Source organism: Leiobunum rupestre, chromosome 2, assembly GCF_980474605.1.
Source record: "Leiobunum rupestre chromosome 2, qqLeiRupe1.1.hap1, whole genome shotgun sequence".
NCBI lineage: Eukaryota > Metazoa > Arthropoda > Arachnida > Opiliones > Sclerosomatidae > Leiobunum > Leiobunum rupestre.
In genome coordinates, this window is record NC_143385.1 from 67,348,896 (window position 1) to 67,369,900 (window position 21,005).

Consider the following 21,005-nt stretch of genomic DNA (forward strand, 5'->3'; position numbering starts at 1 on the left):
TAATAATAAGATTTATTAATTTAAAGGAAAAACTTCATTAAATTTGCATACATAATTTTTAATATACCTAGTAAGTATATAAAAAGTATGTATATATAGTTTTTCCTCTAAATTCATAAATTCCAACCAGCATATAGACTGACAAAACCACACTTTCCTTCAACTATAATAATGTGACCAATCAGCTCTTTAAATTAACTGTAAATACCCACTAATTTGAAACTAATATACAGACTCCTATTAACCCTTAATATAAATAAAATCCTAGAAAAAAATATTTACATATTAAAACAATTCTATAATAAAATCAATGTAAAAGTATTAAAACTCGCATTTGATTTATATACCCACTAATTTGAAACTAATTTACAGACTCCTATTAACAATTAATATAAATAAAATCCCCAGAATAAAATATTTACATAGTAAAATATTTCTATAATAAAATAATTGTAAAAGTATTAAATCTCGAATTTCATTTATATACCCACTAACACACAATTTCCAAGAAAAAACCCCAAGACATCAAAATAATCACATTTAAGCAAATAATAAAATGAATTGTGAGGGGGGGGGGGCATTTTAAAAATTCGGGCAGGCGTGTATCGCGGAGAAGTTACACCAATCAGGCGAAGGGGGAGGGGGGGAATCACGTTCAGAAAAACAGCTATAGAGAGATTGACCGCACGGGGACGGATGGTCCACTCCGCAACGTCAGAGTGGATGCCCCCGGCGTCTCGACTACTTACGGCAAGGCGTGTAAAGCTACCGAAGAGACTAAGGGAGGAATTAACCTAAGAGTTCCTTGCTGCATCCGGTCTTCGACGTTGTGTCGGGTCAGTTCGACGACACTGGCCTCCGCTGCCCCCGCTGGGGTGGCGCCGCCCTGCTGCCCGGCTGCCGCGGTGGCCGGCCCCACTTGCAGAGGTTCGAGCTCGTCGCCCTTGCTCTTCTTGGTCGTGCGCTTCTTCCAGTACAGGTAGCAGAGGACCAGAGTTACCACCATGGACACCACGGCCGCGATTGTTCCCAGCACAGACGCCAAGATGATTGTGGACAGCTCCATCGGAACCTGAACCACCAGAGCCACGTTATATCAGACGGATAAGATAACGTTGAAGAGGATCATAGAGGAAAAAATAAAGATAACATGTTTTTATTAGAAAATGTGCCCATAGACTTGACGCCTATTTTATGTACAGAGTTTCAACTACAATATGAACGAGTTAGGGTCAGTTCGACCAATAATCTGACCATGAGTCAACCTCATAGATCGATAAATGCAGTAGAAAATGTGTTCAACGACTTGACGCCTATTTTATGTACAACTATTCTTCAACTACAATATGAACGAGTTAGGGTCAGTTCGACCAATAATCTGACCATGAGTCAACCTCATAGATCGATAAATGCAGTAGAAAATGTGTTCAACGACTTGACGCCTATTTTATGTACAACTATTCTTCAACTACAATATGAACGAGTTAGGGTCAGTTCGACCAATAATCTGACCATGAGTCAACCTCATAGATCGATAAATGCAGTAGAAAATGTGTTCAACGACTTGACGCCTATTGTATGTGAAGATTTTTAACTACAATAGGTAGTTTCTTTTCGCTTGTCCCGGGATTTCGGAGTAGGGTAAGAAGAGTAAGGCTATGACGTCATTTTACTCCGATTCTGTGGTGGGGAATAGTTTGAGTCGGAGTAAAAAATATTTTCCAAAATTCTGGCTAGCAGACGACAAAATCCGATTTACTCCTTTACACCTCCTTTCCAGAAGGAGTAAAAAGAGTAGCCCTAATACTCCGGAACAAGCGAATAGTTTATGGGGCGGAGTAATTCTCATCCTCGGAACAGGCGAATAAAACTTTTTAGGGTAAAAAGAGTACACTTTTGGTCCGAGAACAGGCGAAAAGAAACCACCTAATATGAACAAGGTAGGGTCAGTTCGACCAAAAATTAGATAAAATTAGAATAAAATTTAATTGCATTGGATGTAAAATAACGTATTTTTGGATTGTAATTTTGGATTAACAACGAGTTGGGATCAGTGGCGGACTGGCCATAGAGTGAACCTGCCCGATGGCCGGTGGGCCCCACGGACCGTTCATGAAGTGGGCCCCTCAAACATGATAGCGTTATAGTTGTTAAAGCTGGGGCCCTTTGTCTTCTGACAGCCCAAAATATTAGACCCAGTCTGCCACTGATTGGGATCTGCCCAATTTTTGATAGATTTGCTATAATTTTTGATCAAAAATTTTGTTAGACTACGTAAAATTTCGGTTTGAGTCTATTTGATCGATTCCCAAATGATCGAACGGGTCCCATTTGATCGAATTTCCATTTGATCGAAAGCTACTGTAGGGTAAAACTACAAGTTTTTGGGAGTAAATCGAAAAGGCAACGGTGCATACGCGCCTACGGCGCGCGTACATCAACCTACCTAACCTAACCTAACCTAACCTGACCCTATTTATATATATCAAAAACAACGGGCCGTTATCGTCGATGTCATAAAAAATTCCACCATATAGTGTATAAAGTAAAAATCTTTTCATCTTTGTGGCTTAATACAGTTAAAGCAATGAATTATTCCATCATTATTCCTTCTGCACTTCATATTGACATTCGGTAAAATAAAAACATACCAACTGGTACTATAAATACTTTTGAATTCGATCAAATAGTATTCGATCATTTGAAGGTTCGATCTTATGAAACAAATGACAAATGGGATTCGATCAAATGGAATTTCGATCAATTGCAACGTATAATGATCGACTGTCGATCACATATTTTTCGATCAAATGGACCAACACCAAAATTTCATAGGGGTTTAAAATTTACTGCCGTCATAGCTACGCCATAGAGGGAGGACCAAATGTTCAAACCCCCTTCTGACAATGCCACTGATTTAATAAATGAATTTTCCCACGGCCCAATTTGCGGCCATTTTCGTTTCAGAGAGGAGCAAAGCTCAAAGGATTAATTTTTAATTTTCAATTAATTAAACATAAAAATTAAAATAAAATGTAAAAAATATATACAAAATAGTCCAACGTAGTTCAAAAACGACCCCCAGATACAAATCCATAAAAGGTCGAATTTTTAAAACAGTTAAATCTAGCTCGCAAACTATTTTATATCCGCGAAAAAATATTTCCTTTTTACTGTGTTTAAATCTAATTTCCCGGTATCTTCCCATTGCGCCGAATCCCATTCGACCGAATTGAATTCCCATTAGACCGAATTCCGCCAATGTTTTTGATGAAATTAGCCCAAAGGCGGGTTTTGTATTTTTCTAATCGACCGACGCTATATTCACAATTGAGCGACCGCAAAAAAAAATAGTTTTTCTTTCTACTCCTTTTGATTTTTTATGGAAGCGTTTTAATATATTTTTAAGTCTGTTAGATTAGGTTGTGTTCGGTTAGGTTAGGTTAGGTAACACTGCATGCTGTTCTGGCAGATGATGAAACGAATAAAACCGAATCCTAACCCCGGAGAAGTGCGGGTTTTTCGGTCGAATGGGACAATCCCATTAGACCGAATCCTAAATCCGCCAAAGTGCGGCTTTTTCGGTCGAATGGGATTCGGCGCAATGGAACAGATTAAATTTCCCCACTGTTGAGTTTTTGTTTATATCATTGAAATAAAGCATTGTTTAAACTAGTGTTTGAAATTGGTTTTCGTAATGAAAGATGCCTATTCACACGAACAAAGAAAATTTCACTAGATTTCACGCCTGAACCAGCGAAGAATATTTACATTATAAGAGATAGTGAATATCAATATTTACCTTTAGGCTTGCGAAATTTAAAGGATGTGTTAAAAATTATTATATTTATATATTTGTAGCTAAGCCTCGGTCAGAATAAACGACCGTTCTTTAAAACTTGTTCAACGAAAGCCAACACAAATTTTTTCTCCATTTACAAGAAGCAACATGGTTTGCAAACTAGGTTGACCAACAACGTTTTGTAAAAATGTTGGTTGTTATTGGAAAAAACATTTTTTTAAAATGTTGGTTGTTATTGGAAAAACATTTTTTTTAAATGTTGGTTTGTTATTGGCCAACAAAATTTTGTAAAAATGTTGGCTCATGTTGGTCAACAAATCGTTTATAAAATAGTGTATCTATTCAAAAAACGGAGCATCACGCTTATATCAAGTACGAATAGACCTTCAATTAACTTTAATATATTCAAAAGTCTGGGTATAAATTAAAACGCGAATTAACTACGAAGTTATTAATACCAAGTTGCCATGGTGACTGAAAAACGTCCAACCAAAGTATCTCAAAGTATTAAAGTTTTAGGAATAAAAATATCCCCTGATTTTTTAAGAAGCGGTTTTTCCGGCGGTGCGCGTTTAAATCCGGTCGGGCCAGTAAATATCTCAGGCATTCTCCGTCGGCCTAGAACGCCTCAGTTACATCTTAAGTTGTCACTCTATCAAGATCAGTGTCTCGGGCACTCTTCTTTAAGCGTGGGTGCGTTTACTGGAAAAAAATAAAACGAATTTTCGTTCCCTTTCAGATGAAAGTTAAATTTCCTCCCCAAGCTATCAAAGTTCGCTTTAAAATGAAAAACTATACTCGGAAAATTAAAAACCAATAATCGTTCGCTTTGGCGCGTTTAACTCGACACCGGAAGCGACGCCATTTTGAAATTGGAACTTCCGATTTTTATGCAGCTGATGTTTTTACGAAAATTGGAGTACGATAATTTTACCAAAATTTTTAGTTACCGAGTCTAATAATTTAACAAAATTAAGTACCAGATGTTTTTAAAAACTTTTTATTGTAATAATCAATATTATTTTTTATTTTAGATTAAATTTTTTTTATTATATTTATAGATCAGTACGATCTAATCTAACAATCTATGGACATTTTGTAGTTCACAAATAAATGTATGAAGCAAACGATTTCACCTATTTAAATTTAGCTTTTCAAGAGGCAATAATGCACAAAATTTTAACGATTATGAAGAATACTATTTTAAAGACTATATGAACTTAACTTTTTGGAAGACTGTAATGCGTACTATTTTGAAGATTACAAAGCATACTATTATGAATATTATAAAGCGTACTACTTTGAAGACTGTAAAGCATACCATTTTGAAGATAATAAAGCGTACTATTTTGAAGATTACAAAGCGTACTATTTTGAAGATTATAATGCGAACTATTTTGAAGATTACAATGCGTACTATTTTGAAGATTACAATGCGAACTATTTTGAACATTATAATGCGAACTATTTTGAAGATTATAATGCGAACTATTTTAAAGATTATAATGCGAACTATTTTGAAGATTACAATGCGTTCTATTTTGAAGATTACAATGCGTACTATTTTGAAGATTATAATGCGAACTATTTTGAAGATTATAATGCGAACTATTTTGAAGATTATAATGCGAACTATTTTGAAGACTATAAAGCATACCATTTTGAAGATTACAATGCGAACTATTTTGAAGATTATAATGCGAACTATTTTGAAGATTATAATGGGAACTATTTTGAAGATTATAATGCGAACTATTTTGAAGATTATAATGCGAACTATTTTGAAGATTACAATGCGTACTATTTTGAAGATTACAAAGCATACTATTATGAATATTATAAAGCGTACTACTTTGAAAACTGTAAAGCATACCATTTTGAAGATAATAAAGCGTACTATTTTGAAGATTACAATGCGAACTATTTTGAAGATTACAATGCGTACTATTTTGAAGATTACAATGCGTACTATTTTGAAGATTATAATGCGAACTATTTTGAAGATTACAATGCGTACTATTTTGAAGATTATAATGCGAACTATTTTGAAGATTATAATGCGAACTATTTTGAAGATTACAATGCGTACTATTTTGAAGATTACAATGCGTACTATTTTGAAGATTACAATGCGTACTATTTTGAAGATTACAATGCGAACTATTTTGAAGATTACAATGCGTACTATTTTGAAGATTATAATGCGAACTATTTTGAAGATTACAATGCGTACTATTTTGAAGATTATAATGCGAACTATTTTGAACATTATAATGCGAACTATTTTGAAGATTATAATGCGAACTATTTTAAAGATTATAATGCGAACTATTTTGAAGATTACAATGCGTTCTATTTTGAAGATTATAATGCGAACTATTTTAAAGATTATAATGCGAACTATTTTGAACATTATAATGCGAACTATTTTGAAGATTATAATGCGAACTATTTTAAAGATTATAATGCGAACTATTTTGAAGATTACAATGCGTTCTATTTTGAAGATTACAATGCGTACTATTTTGAAGATTATAATGCGAACTATTTTGAAGATTATAATGCGAACTATTTTGAAGATTATAATGCGAACTATTTTGAAGACTATAAAGCATACCATTTTGAAGATTACAATGCATACTATTTTGAAGATTATAATGCGAACTATTTTGAAGATTATAATGCGAACTATTTTGAAGATTATAATGCGAACTATTTTGAAGATTATAATGCGAACTATTTTGAAGATTACAATGCGTACTATTTTGAAGATTACAAAGCATACTATTATGAATATTATAAAGCGTACTACTTTGAAAACTGTAAAGCATACCATTTTGAAGATAATAAAGCGTACTATTTTGAAGATTACAATGCGAACTATTTTGAAGATTACAATGCGTACTATTTTGAAGATTACAATGCGTACTATTTTGAAGATTATAATGCGAACTATTTTGAAGATTACAATGCGTACTATTTTGAAGATTATAATGCGAACTATTTTGAAGATTACAATGCGTACTATTTTGAAGATTATAATGCGTACTATTTTGAAGATTACAATGCGTACTATTTTGAAGATTATAATGCGAACTATTTTGAAGATTATAATGCGAACTATTTTGAAGATTATAATGCGAACTATTTTGAAGATTATAATGCGAACTATTTTGAAGACTATAAAGCATACCATTTTGAAGATAATAAAGCGTACTATTTCGAAGATTACAATGCGTACTATTTTTAAGATTATAAAGCGTACTATTTTTAAGATTTAAAAAAATACTATTTTGAAGATTATAATGCGTACTATTTGGAAGATTATAAAGCATATTAGTTTGAAGATTATAAAACATATTAGTTTGAAGATTATAAAGCATATTAGTTTGAAGATTATAAAGCATATTAGTTTGAAGATTATAAATCATATTAGTTTGAAGATTATAAAGCATATTAGTTTGAAGATTTTATAGCATATTAGTTTGAAGATTATAAATCATATTAGTTTGAAGATTATAAACATATTAGTTTGAAGATTATAAAACATATTAGTTTGAAGATTATAAAGCATACTATTTTTGAAAACTGTAAAACATATTAGTTTTAAGATTATAAAGCATACTATTTTTGAAAACTGTAAAGCAAATTTCTTTGAAGACTGTAAAGCATATTTCATTGAAGACTGTAAAGCAAATTTCTTTGAAGAATGTAAAGCAAATTTCTTTGAAGATAATTACGCATCCAATTTTGAAAACTACATATTAATATATAAAAGCTTATAAACGTAACAGCTATTAACCAAAGTAAACTTCAAATCAGATTGTTTTTCAATTCCCTGAAGTCACTGTGAAAAGTTTTTTAAATTATATAATATTTATCAAAATGTCTGATCTTCGTGTGACTCTAAAATAAAAAGGCTACAAGCCATATTTAAATTACCATCAATTCGACTAAAAGGTTGTTGATATACGTTGAAATTTAGACTTAACCCTTCGCATTTCCCTGTAGGTTTGTTTCCCCCCCCCCCCCCCCCCCCGTTGACAGAGTGAGCGCTTATTTTTAATAATAACACGTACACAAGCCGCGACCTTAAGCCTTGGCCACTCGAAGCGCCCCTTTTACAAGTCGCTTGGAGAGTTCGGTCAACAAGCTATAATTAAGCTGGATCTGATCGAATTTCATCCCTTCGATCCCGCTTGCCGCGGTGCCGCCTCCTATCGCCGATTCCCGGTACTTGAAAGGTCCGTTTTATTTATACAAAGATATGGAAGGCTTTCGATTTGTTAACTGACAAGTGAGAGTCGGGTTTGAAGGCTCGAATGAGGTGAAGTTATCATTCTATTATTTGGCGCGATTGTTTCGGTTTCATTTGTTTTTATCTTTATGTACAGATGGGAAATTTATTTTCGTCCAAAGTTGTATTATTCAAAAGTTATAACTTCTAAATAATAGAAATCCCTCGTGAAAATAGCTTAATAACTCTAAGCCAAACAAATTTAATTATGTTTGCATCAAATAAATTTAAATAAGTTGGAAATTTTGCCTTTTTAATTGGATCACGCACAACACGTTTTTGTTTCCAAATTTCAAATTTGGATCTGCTCAATTTTTATATAATTTTTGAATTAAATTAGAACCGACACTATGCGGGGTAAAAATTAACCTACCAAACTCGTTTCAAGCTCAATAATTTATTTAATAATATCTTAAATATTTTGCCTGGTTAGAGGTCGGTAACGGTTAATCACTATCCATGTTTAAATTGATTTTTTTCGGGAAAAAATGTAAACAAAGAAATTTACTGGTTAATATTTCGGAAAATGATTAAAAAACATGAATTATTCGTAAAATTAGAGCTTTTTATCGAAAAAAACGTTGTTTTTCCGATTAATTTTAAAAATTTATCAAAAAATTAATCGGATAATACAGAAATATAAATTACTTGATGAAAACGTTTTACGAATAATTTTGATAGCTTTATCTATTGAATAAAAGTTAACCATCCCCGACCTCTATGCCTGGTTGATAATAAAATGTTAGCCAAATTCATAATATAGAAAAATCAAGATGATTTAAAAAGATTTCCCCTTTTTTTTATTAAATTGTTTATTTACAATTAACGTTTTTTTGTACATTTATTTATTCTTAAAGATCAATGTGTAAATTTTAACGAAGTAATATTTTTAAATCATCTATTTAATTAAACATATTAAACTTGAAAATCCTCACTCTCTTTAATATAGAAACCAAAGTTAATATTTAGTCCTTTTAGTAACATACACTTTATAATTTTGATTGCATTATTCTACGAATACTTCACCACTAATTGATCTAATATTTGTAATAGAGATTTAATTATTTAATCAAAACTATGTTAATTTTAAAAAAATCAACAGGGAACAGATGACGTTCTATGATTTTAATATATGCAAACTATTAATATGAAACTTAAACAAATTAATTTATTCAAAGAAATATATATACTGTTTAGTTCCAAGAATGAATTCATTAATTTTTGGGGATAAGGACTTATCGAAACGATTTTGGTCGTTACCCCTGAAATCCCCTCACGCGCTAAAAGCCAGTTCCTTAAAGATTACGTCTTCCACCCAATTTAAGTACAAGCCGGTGACGTTTTGCCTTCCCCCTCTTGTGCGGGGAATTCATTCTAAGAATTAATATTAATAATATTAATAGGCCTTTCCATAAAATATTTATACGTGCTCTCACTGTTTTTTCTACGTCATCCACTATCAATTTCGCTAAAACTAAACAAAAAGTTGGCTGTACTTTTTGCATTTTCAAGTAAGAATTCCTCAAACATTTTACATGAAGCTCAGGTTAGGCTTAGTGACTTCGGAGTTCAAACTGATTTTCATTTATTTTCGATACTAATTCGATGAATTATTAATGCAATACTCATATCAACTCTGTGAAAGTATTGTTAATATTTATATATTTATTAGCTAGTATTTTATGATAAACAACAATTTTTACCTGATACACTACTGTGGCTGTCAATGAAATGTTAAGCCTTAGTTCACAAGTCTATAAACATTAACTGTTAAACATCATCGAAACCGTGCAAAATGTTTTGTTATTTTAAAATTTTCAATCCTCTCCTTTTATGACTAGTTAAATAAACGAAATACTTTTAAACTTTAAATATTTGATATAAAAAAGTTATTAATATCACTTGGATTAATTTTAATCCGCCGTGTTTTTTAAAATCCTTACACTCGGTAGCGGACGACATACCGAGCTCAAGAGTCGAGTGAGGGTAAAAACAAGGAGTAATATATATAACGTTGATCTATATCATCCTTGCAAAAACAGTTTTCCTTCCCATTTTATGGAAAGGTCTATTAATTAATTAATATTAATACCTTCTTGGTAGCATTAAAAATTATTATTGACGATCTCAAAAATGGACGAAATAGTTAAAATGTATGCCCATTGTGAATTACAGCTAATTAATTTTTCCCATAGAAACCCACTCTAACCCTTGACCCCTCTCGGCAACGATTATTTATACTAGGGCATCAATTGGCTTTTCTATAAAGTAACATTGGCCTTCTTGTTTAGATGTATCGGGCGCGTCACTCGTGACGTAGAAGTGACGTTCACTATGATAGCCAATAGACGCTAGGAGAACGCAACCCGTCAAAATTTTTCATTGGCTAGACGCTTTAGCGCCTGCTGCCGTCGGAAGGGGAAAATTCGGAAATTGTCCCACCCCCCCCCCCCGCCCGTAAAACGTTCAGCGTAAAGGCTCGTCCAATGAAATTCGTACACAAAACTGCGTTAGCGTGTTTAAAGGATAGCTGCGTTCTCCTTGTGTTTGTTGCTCCTAGCTAGCATAAACTCTATTTGTGTCTCATTCAACTTGTTAAATAGTTCCACGCGCGTATTGATATTTAAGCGCAAACGGGCTCGAGCGATTTCGCGCGTGCTTCCGGAAATAGAAAAACCATGCGCGAGCCTTTAACGCTAAAATATGAAGGAGCGCTTGCAACATTTTAACAAGTTGAACCAGTCACGAATTAATATTCGACGAGTAGCCCTGTTTATAAGGTTTACCCCCATTTCGCCCAAAATAGTTCTCCCAATTCAAATTTCTCCCAATTCCCATTTCTCCCAATCCCATTTCTCCCAATCCTATTTGTCCCAATCCCATTTGTCCCAAAATAGTTATCCCAAATCATATTTGTCCCAAAATAGTTATCCCAAATCCCATTTGTCCCAAAATTACACTTGGTATAAACATGAATCTAAGTTTTATTTTAATATGCAAGTACATCAAATTTTGCCCATTTCATTTTACATCGAATCCCCATTTTATCGCTTCGAGGAATTCTTCTGGGGTTTTGGATCCTAACCTAATCTAACCTAACCTAACCTAACCTAACCTAACCTAACCTAACGCCAAGTCAATTCACATATTCACGAAACGGTAAACTTACTTTGTTTACCGATTCCAAATAATGATTGGGAGAAAGGGGAATCCATTTTTTTTTGGGAAACTTGATCGTTGGGAAAAATGGGAATACATATTTTTGGGTTAAATGAACTCCGGTTCGGAGAAATGGAATTGGGACAAATGGGACACCATGTTTTTGGGAGAACTGATAACTTTGGGAGAAGGTAAAATTTGGTTAAATGGGAACATACCGTTTATAAAGATCTAACCATCAAAACTGAACTGAACTCCTACGTGTCTCGTGATAATAAAACAAGTTCGGCAAGCGTAATGACTTTATAGAAAGGCTTATTCTTCGTGAAAGAAGAATTTTGTGAGCGGACAAGTGCCTACTTTGAGGGAGGGGGGCAGCTACTTCCGGTGAGAGGAGACCGGAAGTGCGAAAGAGGCCAGAGCCAAAAGTCGTATCTCGCTGTAGCGGCAATAACAGGCCTTCAGCCGACGCATTCCTTGGACGGTCCTTTCTCCTAATAAGTCCGCGAGCAGTGTCCCCCTTCGAGTCCATTGTCAGGATCCACTTCCGCTTATGGCGTTTGGAAGACATCTCCTTTCAATGGTCCAACCAGAATCACCTTGGGAACTTCTTCTTATTTCTTTGTGTTTTGTATTTTGGGCTCATAATCTCTATGTGGGGGGGGGGAGCTAGTGTCCAGCCCTCCACCATTAAAACCCTGCCTTTGAGACACGGACGACATCTTGACCACATTTCTCGTGAAATCTCGCTTCTCTATTTTGGCCATCTGATAAAGGCTTTTGACCTCAGAAACGGCGGGATAATGGTGTTGTTGTAGATCTATTAATTATGGCAGTAATTGCTTCTTCATAATACTAAATTAATAAATTATCTCAAAATAACGGTTTATTTTTGCCAGTTAAATCCGAATTTTAATAATAATTATTTATATTTAACGAATTTGTAATATTAAATTGAGTTGAAAGTGATAATGCGCATTGTTAAATCAGGAATGAAATAAAGGGTTAATTCAGCTTTTGGCAACTCGATTTCGAATAAAAACTACGATTTACAGAGTAACTCATTTCATGATTGTCATTTGAGTTAAATTTTTTCAACATTATAATGTACAAGCAGTATTAAAGTCAAATTTTAAATATAAAGCACTTATGGGTGCAAATTTGTATTTATTATGAAAAACTTCCGGAACCCTCATAAATTTCCCTGATTTTCCTGTCGACAATCGAATTCCCTGATATTTCCCGGTTTTCAGGGTTTTCCAGGTCTGTATGAACCCTGAAATATACATACAGGGCACTCTGGATTATGTATATTAGTTTTACTGATATCGGTAGATTTCCGAGTATAAAGCCAAAAGTTCCTACACCAGGGTTGCCACAGTTTTTTTCACAATCAAATTCCCTGACTTTTCCAGGTTTTCCCTGACTTATTTTGTGCGAAAATTTTGAATTTTTTACCCTAAATTTTAATAAGGTTTTCTATTTGCAACCGAAATTAAATTCCCTGACATTTCCCTGATTTTTAGACTAGTTTTTAAAATTCCCTGACTTTTCCCCGATTTTTAGACCCATATTCAAATTCCCTGACTTTGTCAGGAATTCCAGGTTTTCCAGGTACCGTGGCAACCATTCTACACAGTACTGATGAGTCCCAAAAGGGCGAAAACATTCCAGTGTTGGAATCTCGGGTTGAAATTTTGACTATAAATCAGAATTTTTTTTATTTATACTTAGAGATAAAACCATTGTTGAAACGATGCGAAATGGGGGGAGGTAAAAACATCACGGGGGTGAGCTTCAATGGCGTCGAAAGACGTCAGTTTTAGTGCAACCAATGAGATGCGGGACTGTTTTGGTTTATTTCAGAGAAATGTCTTCGTGCATGATGTGGATTGGGAGTAAAACGCTAAAAATCCTCTTCACATTCTAAGTTAAGGGGCACATTTATTCTAAAGCTAAAAATCGCCTGCTATACGCGTTATCACTAATTGCTAATAACGTAACCAGAACCAGTTACCCAAATTTCTCTTAAACCTGGTGGCAGGCATTTATAATTAAAGGAAAAGTCCAGGTTGGGTAAAACTTGGGTCTATTTGAAAGATCATGATTAAATATACTCAAAAATATCAGTCGTAAAATTGTATCTTTTTTTAATGACGAGAAATTAATTTTTAAACGAGCGAAATTAACCCGCCAAGCGAGTTGCCATTTTCTTTCGCCTTCCCCCCGCAGACCGCACGTGGAGCAAGCGCGCGCGGGGAGCAGAGTGCTGTTATAGCGCGAACAGCGCGTGATTAAAGTCCTAAAACGTCACCGCGAAACAAAATGGCAGATCGCTTGGCGGGTTAATTTGGCTCGTTTAAAAATTAATTTCTCGTCATTAAAAAAAGATACAATTTTACGACTGATATTTTTGAGTTTATTAAAACATGATTTTTCACATAAATCAAAATCTTACCCAACCTGAACTTTTCCTTTAAATAATTCGTTATAAATATCTCATTTGGTACTTCTTTCAAAGTTGACCTACATGAAACTATTTGGTTTGATTACAATATACGTAATGACACGTTTCTTTGGACACAAAATGGTGGCCTTTAAAACGATCATTTCTTCTATTCAAAAAGTCTTTTGCGTTTTTAACCTATTGAATGTATAAATCTTGGCAGTGAATAAACCATATAGTAAGCTTTCATTTAATTTTCGCTACTTACTGTACTTGTAACAAAAATGGCATCAAGATAAATATTAAGCCTTGGCTATAATTGCACGCAAATTTAGTGAATTGCACCTTACGACAAACGATGCTATATCACGAACAGTATTGGTATAAAATATACCAAAGCACGTTACCAGATAATTACGCACCAAAATGTAAGTTTTGAAATTAACGTCATTCGATAATGATATTTATGGAGATTCACCTAAATTCAGTTGGTTTTTGAAAAAAAAAATCCTACCGTATTTTTAAAAAATCCTATATTTTAAAAATCCAAATCGATTTTAAAAGAAAAATCTACTCAATTTTTAGAAAATTCAAATATATTTAAAAATAAACCCTATATTTTAAAAATTCAAATATATTTAAAAATAAAATATTTAATTTAAAAATCCAAATCTATTTTAAAAGGAAAAAATCTACTCAATTTTTAAAAAAATTCAAATATATTTAAAAATAATTCCTATATTTTAAAAATCCAAATCTATTTTAAAAGAAAAATTTACTCAATTTTTAAAAAATTCAAATATATTTAAAAAAATATCCTTCTGTATTTAAAAAAACCAACTGTATTTAAAAAAATCTATTGTATTTTAAAAAAATTAACAGACTGGTATTTCTTTAGTGAATTTTTAGATTTTAATCTTGCATTTTGTGGATTTCTCTATGGTTATTTTCTAATTAATTTAAAAATTTGGTACATTTATGGATTTTATTTTGAATTTGGTCGATTTGTTGATTTTGTCTACAATTTTGCAGATTTGTCGATTTTCCCTTGGATTTGAAATAAAGTAAAAAAAATTAAGTAGCAGAACGTGGTATTCGTATTAAAAAGTTAAATTAACGGCCCCGTAAATCGACCGTTCATTTATAGTAATCCGTTTTTAGAACTTGACTGTTTTTGGGACAAATAAGCTGGTTTTTAGGATGCATTTTTTCTGGCTAATTCCATTTTGTTCCGTAAAACGTTCGAAACGTCTGCGTTCTTATAATTGCATTATAAGATTATCCTCCGGGGACAAAAGCTTTTCTTTTACGCCAATAAAAATACTCAATTATCCACGTATTATTTTTCCACTCTTCGGCACTTCTTAGCTTCTCCTTGACGGCAGTTGCCATGCCAACAGCGATTGATTTTGGCCTAATAATTGTAATATTTATTTACTGTCATCAGAAGCGCCAAGGAGCAGGAGCTATTTAGTAAGGAAACACGATATGAACTATCGTTGAATAATAACAGAAGTAAATAGTATACTTCGTTAGGATATAAGTAATCATATCTCGCTATCCTATGTATATATACATATATATGCTCAAATTCAAGATATAGAATAGTATGGCTCTGTAGCTTTTTGCTATGGACGCCATTTTGAGGGCAGTTTTTATCTATAGGAAAAAGCATGGGTCATTTTATCTTAAGGAAAAGCAAGGGTTATTCTCAAATTCAAGATATACCATTTTTAATATTTAAACTGTTATTCTCGATTTAAAGATCAGCCATTGTTAATATTTAAATTGTTTTTCTCAAATTCAAGATAACCCATTGTTAATATTTAAATTGTTATTCTCAAATACACGATATACCATTTTTGATATTTAAATTGTTATTCTCAAATTCAAAATAAAATATTTTTAGTTTTTAAATTGTTATTCTAAAATTCAAGATATACCATTTTTAATATTTAAATTTTTATTCTCAAATTCAAGATAAAAACATTTTTAATACCATATTTAATAATTAAATTGTTATTCTCAAATTAAAGTTTTAGAAATATCTGGTTTAGTAGCTATTTGTTACCATGATTCAGAAATTCGCACCCATTGTAGTCTGGCTTAAGCTTCTAAAAGTATGTGCCATTTTTAAGACCAATACCGTATCATAAGGAAATATCATCGACTTCTGATAATAATAATTTTTTAATGAAGTAAGTTTATCGTATATCCTGTTGGGAGCCTTCACCCTGAGCACGGATGTACCGCTACTCAAACACTTCTACAGGGGCCAGTAGGCCAAAATAGACCGAATCCATCATTTCACGACTACCCTCCCACCGTACAATAACCCAACAATACCTTTAGAAAAAAATCTAATTTAAAAAATACCGTAACCATGACAACGAAACCATTCCCAATTTTTAATCGCGAAGATGTCGGGCGTCAACCCAAGTTGCCAGCACTGACAAAGCGGCTCCTTTCGCGTCATTCTTAAGGCGTTTTGAACGACTTTTTAAGTTGTCGATTTCCCGCGGATAGGGCGTCGATAATATCAGGCAAATTGTGTTTCACCCCCCTTCGTAGTTCCTCCCCCCTCTCCGAATTTCCCGAAACCAGCCGAGGAAAAAACCGTCGGAAAATGATGGGTAATTTTTCACTCCGAAAGTTCGATTTCGCCTATCCCAGAAATTTCCAGGCTTATTTTAGAAGAGTCTCCTCGCTACCATTAAAGCGTTGGATGGCGCTACTTAGATAGATTAAAAACACTGATTTTCCAAAATTTCTTTTTTCATAGGTATTCTATATGACCCAATTCTTTTTATTTTATTTTTTGGCGATACTGAAGAATTGAAACTACATATATCGCTGATGGTTGCAAGATTTTTAACATTTTGTCATGCCCTAAATGATTCAAATTCTTTCACCTCTGTAATGGATCATTTGTGGTCTGAAAAAAAAACAGCTGGGTTTTACGGCTAACCCTTTCGAAGATTTTTACGGTAGTTCTATTTTGTGTCGTTAGATGGCGTTTTATAAGTCATGATATGGTTTGACAGGATTGAATCAAGAGTCTAGAGGAACTCACTGCCAACCTGAGATTTTTAACGCAGTTATCGAGGCTTATATCAGAAGCGTCTTCTTAAGAATTGCGTTCAATTATCGCTGAGCTGCAGAAATCGACCAAACTTAATGTTATTTATTCGCGTTTTTTTTACAAAAATTGTGTACTTTTTATAAATATTATAAATATTAGTTACTGTTAACGAGAAACCCTGTAAATGTCATGATTTATCTCATTTTAACACTATCTTATATATAAACTTTCTTATACTTTGATGGTAGCTTCAGCAGTTTTAGTTTAGTTTAAAATTTTATTCCGTTCTTCGTGAGTCTTTAGTACCAATATTTTTGTAACGGGGAAACACTGTGAATGTCACAATTCATGTAATTTTAACACTATCTTATAAATTGTCTTATATTTCGATGGGAGCTTCAGCATTTTTAGTGTAGCCTAAACTTTTATTCCGTTCTTCGCGAGATTTTTAGTACTAATATTTTTTAGATAAAACTGTGATATGAAAGTTTCAACCGAAAAATGTAGAAATTCAAAAGTCGTCTGCTATTTCTTCGCATATTTAGTTGACGGATTATCAGGCAGATGGCGCTATATTTTTATATATTTAATATATTATACAGAGACTCGAAATTTACCAAGTCTGTTACTTAGTTTAAAGATGGAAATTAGGCTATAATAGTTTTATAATATTCCCCCAAACTATTTTCTTTAAAAACGTTTTTTTTTTTGCAAAATCAACCGGAACTGGCGTAGGTACATGTTTCAAGCGAATAAAAAGCGCAAGACAGGTAGATGAATACTATGAAATCGAGAAAAAGCATACAAATTTCTTCAGAAATGGTACTGGAAATTTTATTAAAGTTCTATATAAAAAGTATAAACGTTTCATTAATATAGAGAAATTCTGTATCCAGTTCTATAGAAAAGGATCCAATTTTCTATATAAAAATTATATAGAAGTTGTGAATACGGTTCTATAGAAAAAAGAAGAAAAGTTCTATTTAAAAAAATATAGAAATTATGTATTCAGTTCTATAGAAAAGGATCCAATTTTCTATATAAAAATATATAGAAGTTTTTAATACAGTTCTATAGAAAAAAGAGCGAGATTTCTATTTAAAAATATAGAAATTCTGCATCCACTTCTATAGAAAAGGATCCAATTTTTATAAAGAAATATTTAGAAGTTGTGAATACAGTTCTATAGAAAAAAAGAGTTAGATTTCTATTAAAAAATATAGAAATTCGGTGTCCAATTCTATAGAAGAAGATCTAAATTTCTATAAAAAATCGCTATTCAGTTTTATGGAAAAGTATCTACATTTATATTAAAAAAATATTGAAATTCTGTATCCAATTCTATCGCAAAGGATCTAAATTTCTATAAAAAAAAAATAAAAAAATTCGGTTTCGAGTGAAGAATATTAACAGAATTGATAGAACAATACTTATTTCGTAGGAGCTATATTATTTACTTTTGATAGAGTGAATCATTCGTGAAATGTGAACGCGATCCATGATCATTTCTGGGCGCCGAGATCGGTCACATCATCTAGTAGTCCTAAAAATCGGGTGGGCGGAGCTTCGTCGTCGTCGGCCCGCAGATCATAAATACTTTACGAACCATAACGCGTAAACCCACTTAAGCAGCGCCATCTCGCAACAAGGAAACGAATAACTGCCTGCCCATCTTTATAGCGAACATTGGCGAAAAAAACAAAATCAATAACAATCCATAAAATAGGCCAACGAGGATAGTCACAACCGGCGGACGGACACGAATATCAATGGCATCTTACGCGCCATAAAGTAGTGCCAAAATAACGACTTGGCAGAAAGGCGGTTTACCAAATTGTATCGATCTCTGAGCCCTCTCGATACTTATCCGGCCTCGTGGCTGTCCCCCGAACAGCCCGTACCCTCCCTGCAGCCTACGACTCCGATGAAAGTTGACGTTGAACCCGGTTGTCTATATATTTGTAGTACTTATAGAAATTATGTATCGTTTCTTTATTCTTTGTCTCAGGAGGCGAAACTGGCTTGTTCATTTATCACCCGAAGAGTTGAGTGAAATTCACGATTGGCGATTTTTTTAAAGGAACGCAGGGTGGGGAAAAGGCTATACGGTGTTCCAGTTTGTAAACCGTACGCGTATCGTATTTCGTGATCTGATAATAGAAACACCGTAAACTTAAAGTATTTTACGTTTTCGAAAATTTGACTAATATTTGTATTGTTAATTTTTAGAACTTGATCATTTTCTAAAAATTTTCGAATTTGTAAATTTTTAACCATTTTATTAGTGTAATATTAAAACAATTTAGTCTGATAATTTTTTTTCAATTATGTAGTCTGATAATTTATTTTATAATTTTGTAGTCTAATAATTTAATTAATAATTTTGTAGTCTGATAATGTATTTTAAACTGTTTTAGTCTGATAATTTATTTTTAACTGTTTTATTCTGTTAATTTATTTTAAAATATTTTATTCTGATAATTTATTTTAAATTATCAGACTACAAAATTTTAAAATTAATTATTATAATAATTAATAATAACAATTTATTTCAAATTTTGGGTCTGATAATTTATTTCAAATTTTTTGTCTGATAATTTATTTAAAATTTTTGTCTGATAATTTATGTAAAATGTTTTATTCTGATAATTTATGTAAAATGTTTTATTCTGATAATTTATTTTAAACTGTTTATTCTGATAATTTATTCTAAAATTTTGTAATCTGATAATTTATTCTAAAATTTTGTAATCTGATAATTTATAATAAATTGTTTGTCTGATAATTTATAATAAATTGTTTGTCTGATAATTTATAATAAATTGTTTGTCTGATAATTTATAATAAATTGTTTGTCTGATAATTTATAATAAATTGTTTGTCTGATAATTTATAATAAATTGTTTGTCTGATAATTTATAATAAATTGTTTGTCTGATAATTTATAATAAATTGTTTGTCTGATAATTTATAATAAATTGTTTGTCTGATAATTTATAATAAATTGTTTGTCTGATAATTTATAATAAATTGTTTGTCTGATAATTTATAATAAATTGTTTGTCTGATAATTTATAATAAATTGTTTGTCTGATAATTTATAATAAATTGTTTGTCTGATAATTTATAATAAATTGTTTGTCTGATAATTTATAATAAATTGTTTGTCTGATAATTTATAATAAATTGTTTGTCTGATAATTTATAATAAATTGTTTGTCTGATAATTTATAATAAATTGTTTGTCTGATAATTTATAATAAATTGTTTGTCTGATAATTTATAATAAATTGTTTGTCTGATAATTTATAATAAATTGTTTGTCTGATAATTTATAATAAATTGTTTGTCTGATAATTTATAATAAATTGTTTGTCTGATAATTTATAATAAATTGTTTGTCTGATAATTTATAATAAATTGTTTGTCTGATAATTTATAATAAATTGTTTGTCTGATAATTTATAATAAATTGTTTGTCTGATAATTTATTTTAAAATGTTTGTCTGATAATTTATAATAAATTGTTTGTCTGATAATTTATAATAAATTGTTTGTCTGATAATTTATTTTAAAATGTTTTATTCTAATAATTTTGAAAATTTAGTAATCTTATAAATTAAAAAATTTAGAGTAATATGAAAACTAGGGGGAAAACTACTATTAGTAAAAAGAAGTACACAATTGTGTGACATGTTTATTTAAGTGCCTGGAAAGAATTCAATAAGCCTTTTGAATAAAGTCATTACGCTTGCCGAACTTGTTTGGATGTATCGTTTTCGTCACGAGATACGTAGAAGTTCAGTTCAGGTTTGATGGTTAGATATTTAAAAAAAAAAGGGCGACTCGCCGAATTTTAATTCTCGTCTTGTTCAACTTGTTAAAATGTTGCACGCGCTCTTTCAAATTTTAGCGTAAAAGGCTCGCGCATTTTTTTTATTTCAGGGAGCACGCGCGAAATCGCTCGAGCCCGTTTACGCTAAAATATCAAGACGCGCGTGGAACTTTAAACAAGTTGAATAAGACATAAATAGAGTTTATGCCAGCTAGGAGCAACAAACACAACACCCCACACAAGGAGAACGCAACCCGTCAAAAGTCGTGGATTTTCTTGCGTACGTTTTTCATTGGCTAGACGCTTTAGCGCCTGCTGCCGTCGGAAGGGGAAAAATCGGAAATTGTTTCCCCCTCCCCCGCCCGTAAAACGTTCATCGTAAAG

General features: G+C 32.1%; 1 protein-coding gene across 2 annotated transcripts in view; it reads right to left on the reverse strand.

The window, feature by feature from the left end:
- The window catches only part of Syt7 (Synaptotagmin 7), a 370,991-nt gene that overhangs the window by 174,140 nt on the left and 175,846 nt on the right, over window positions 1–21,005 (reverse strand). Inside the window, exon 2 of one of the 2 annotated variants that reach the window (XM_090165062.1) lies at window positions 750–1,072. In XM_090165062.1, the coding sequence (XP_090021188.1) occupies window positions 750–1,066 (317 nt within the window). In that variant the 5' untranslated portion in view covers window positions 1,067–1,072. The remainder of the gene's footprint in view (window positions 1–749; window positions 1,073–21,005) is intronic. The other variant, XM_090165063.1, reaches the window with a different exon arrangement.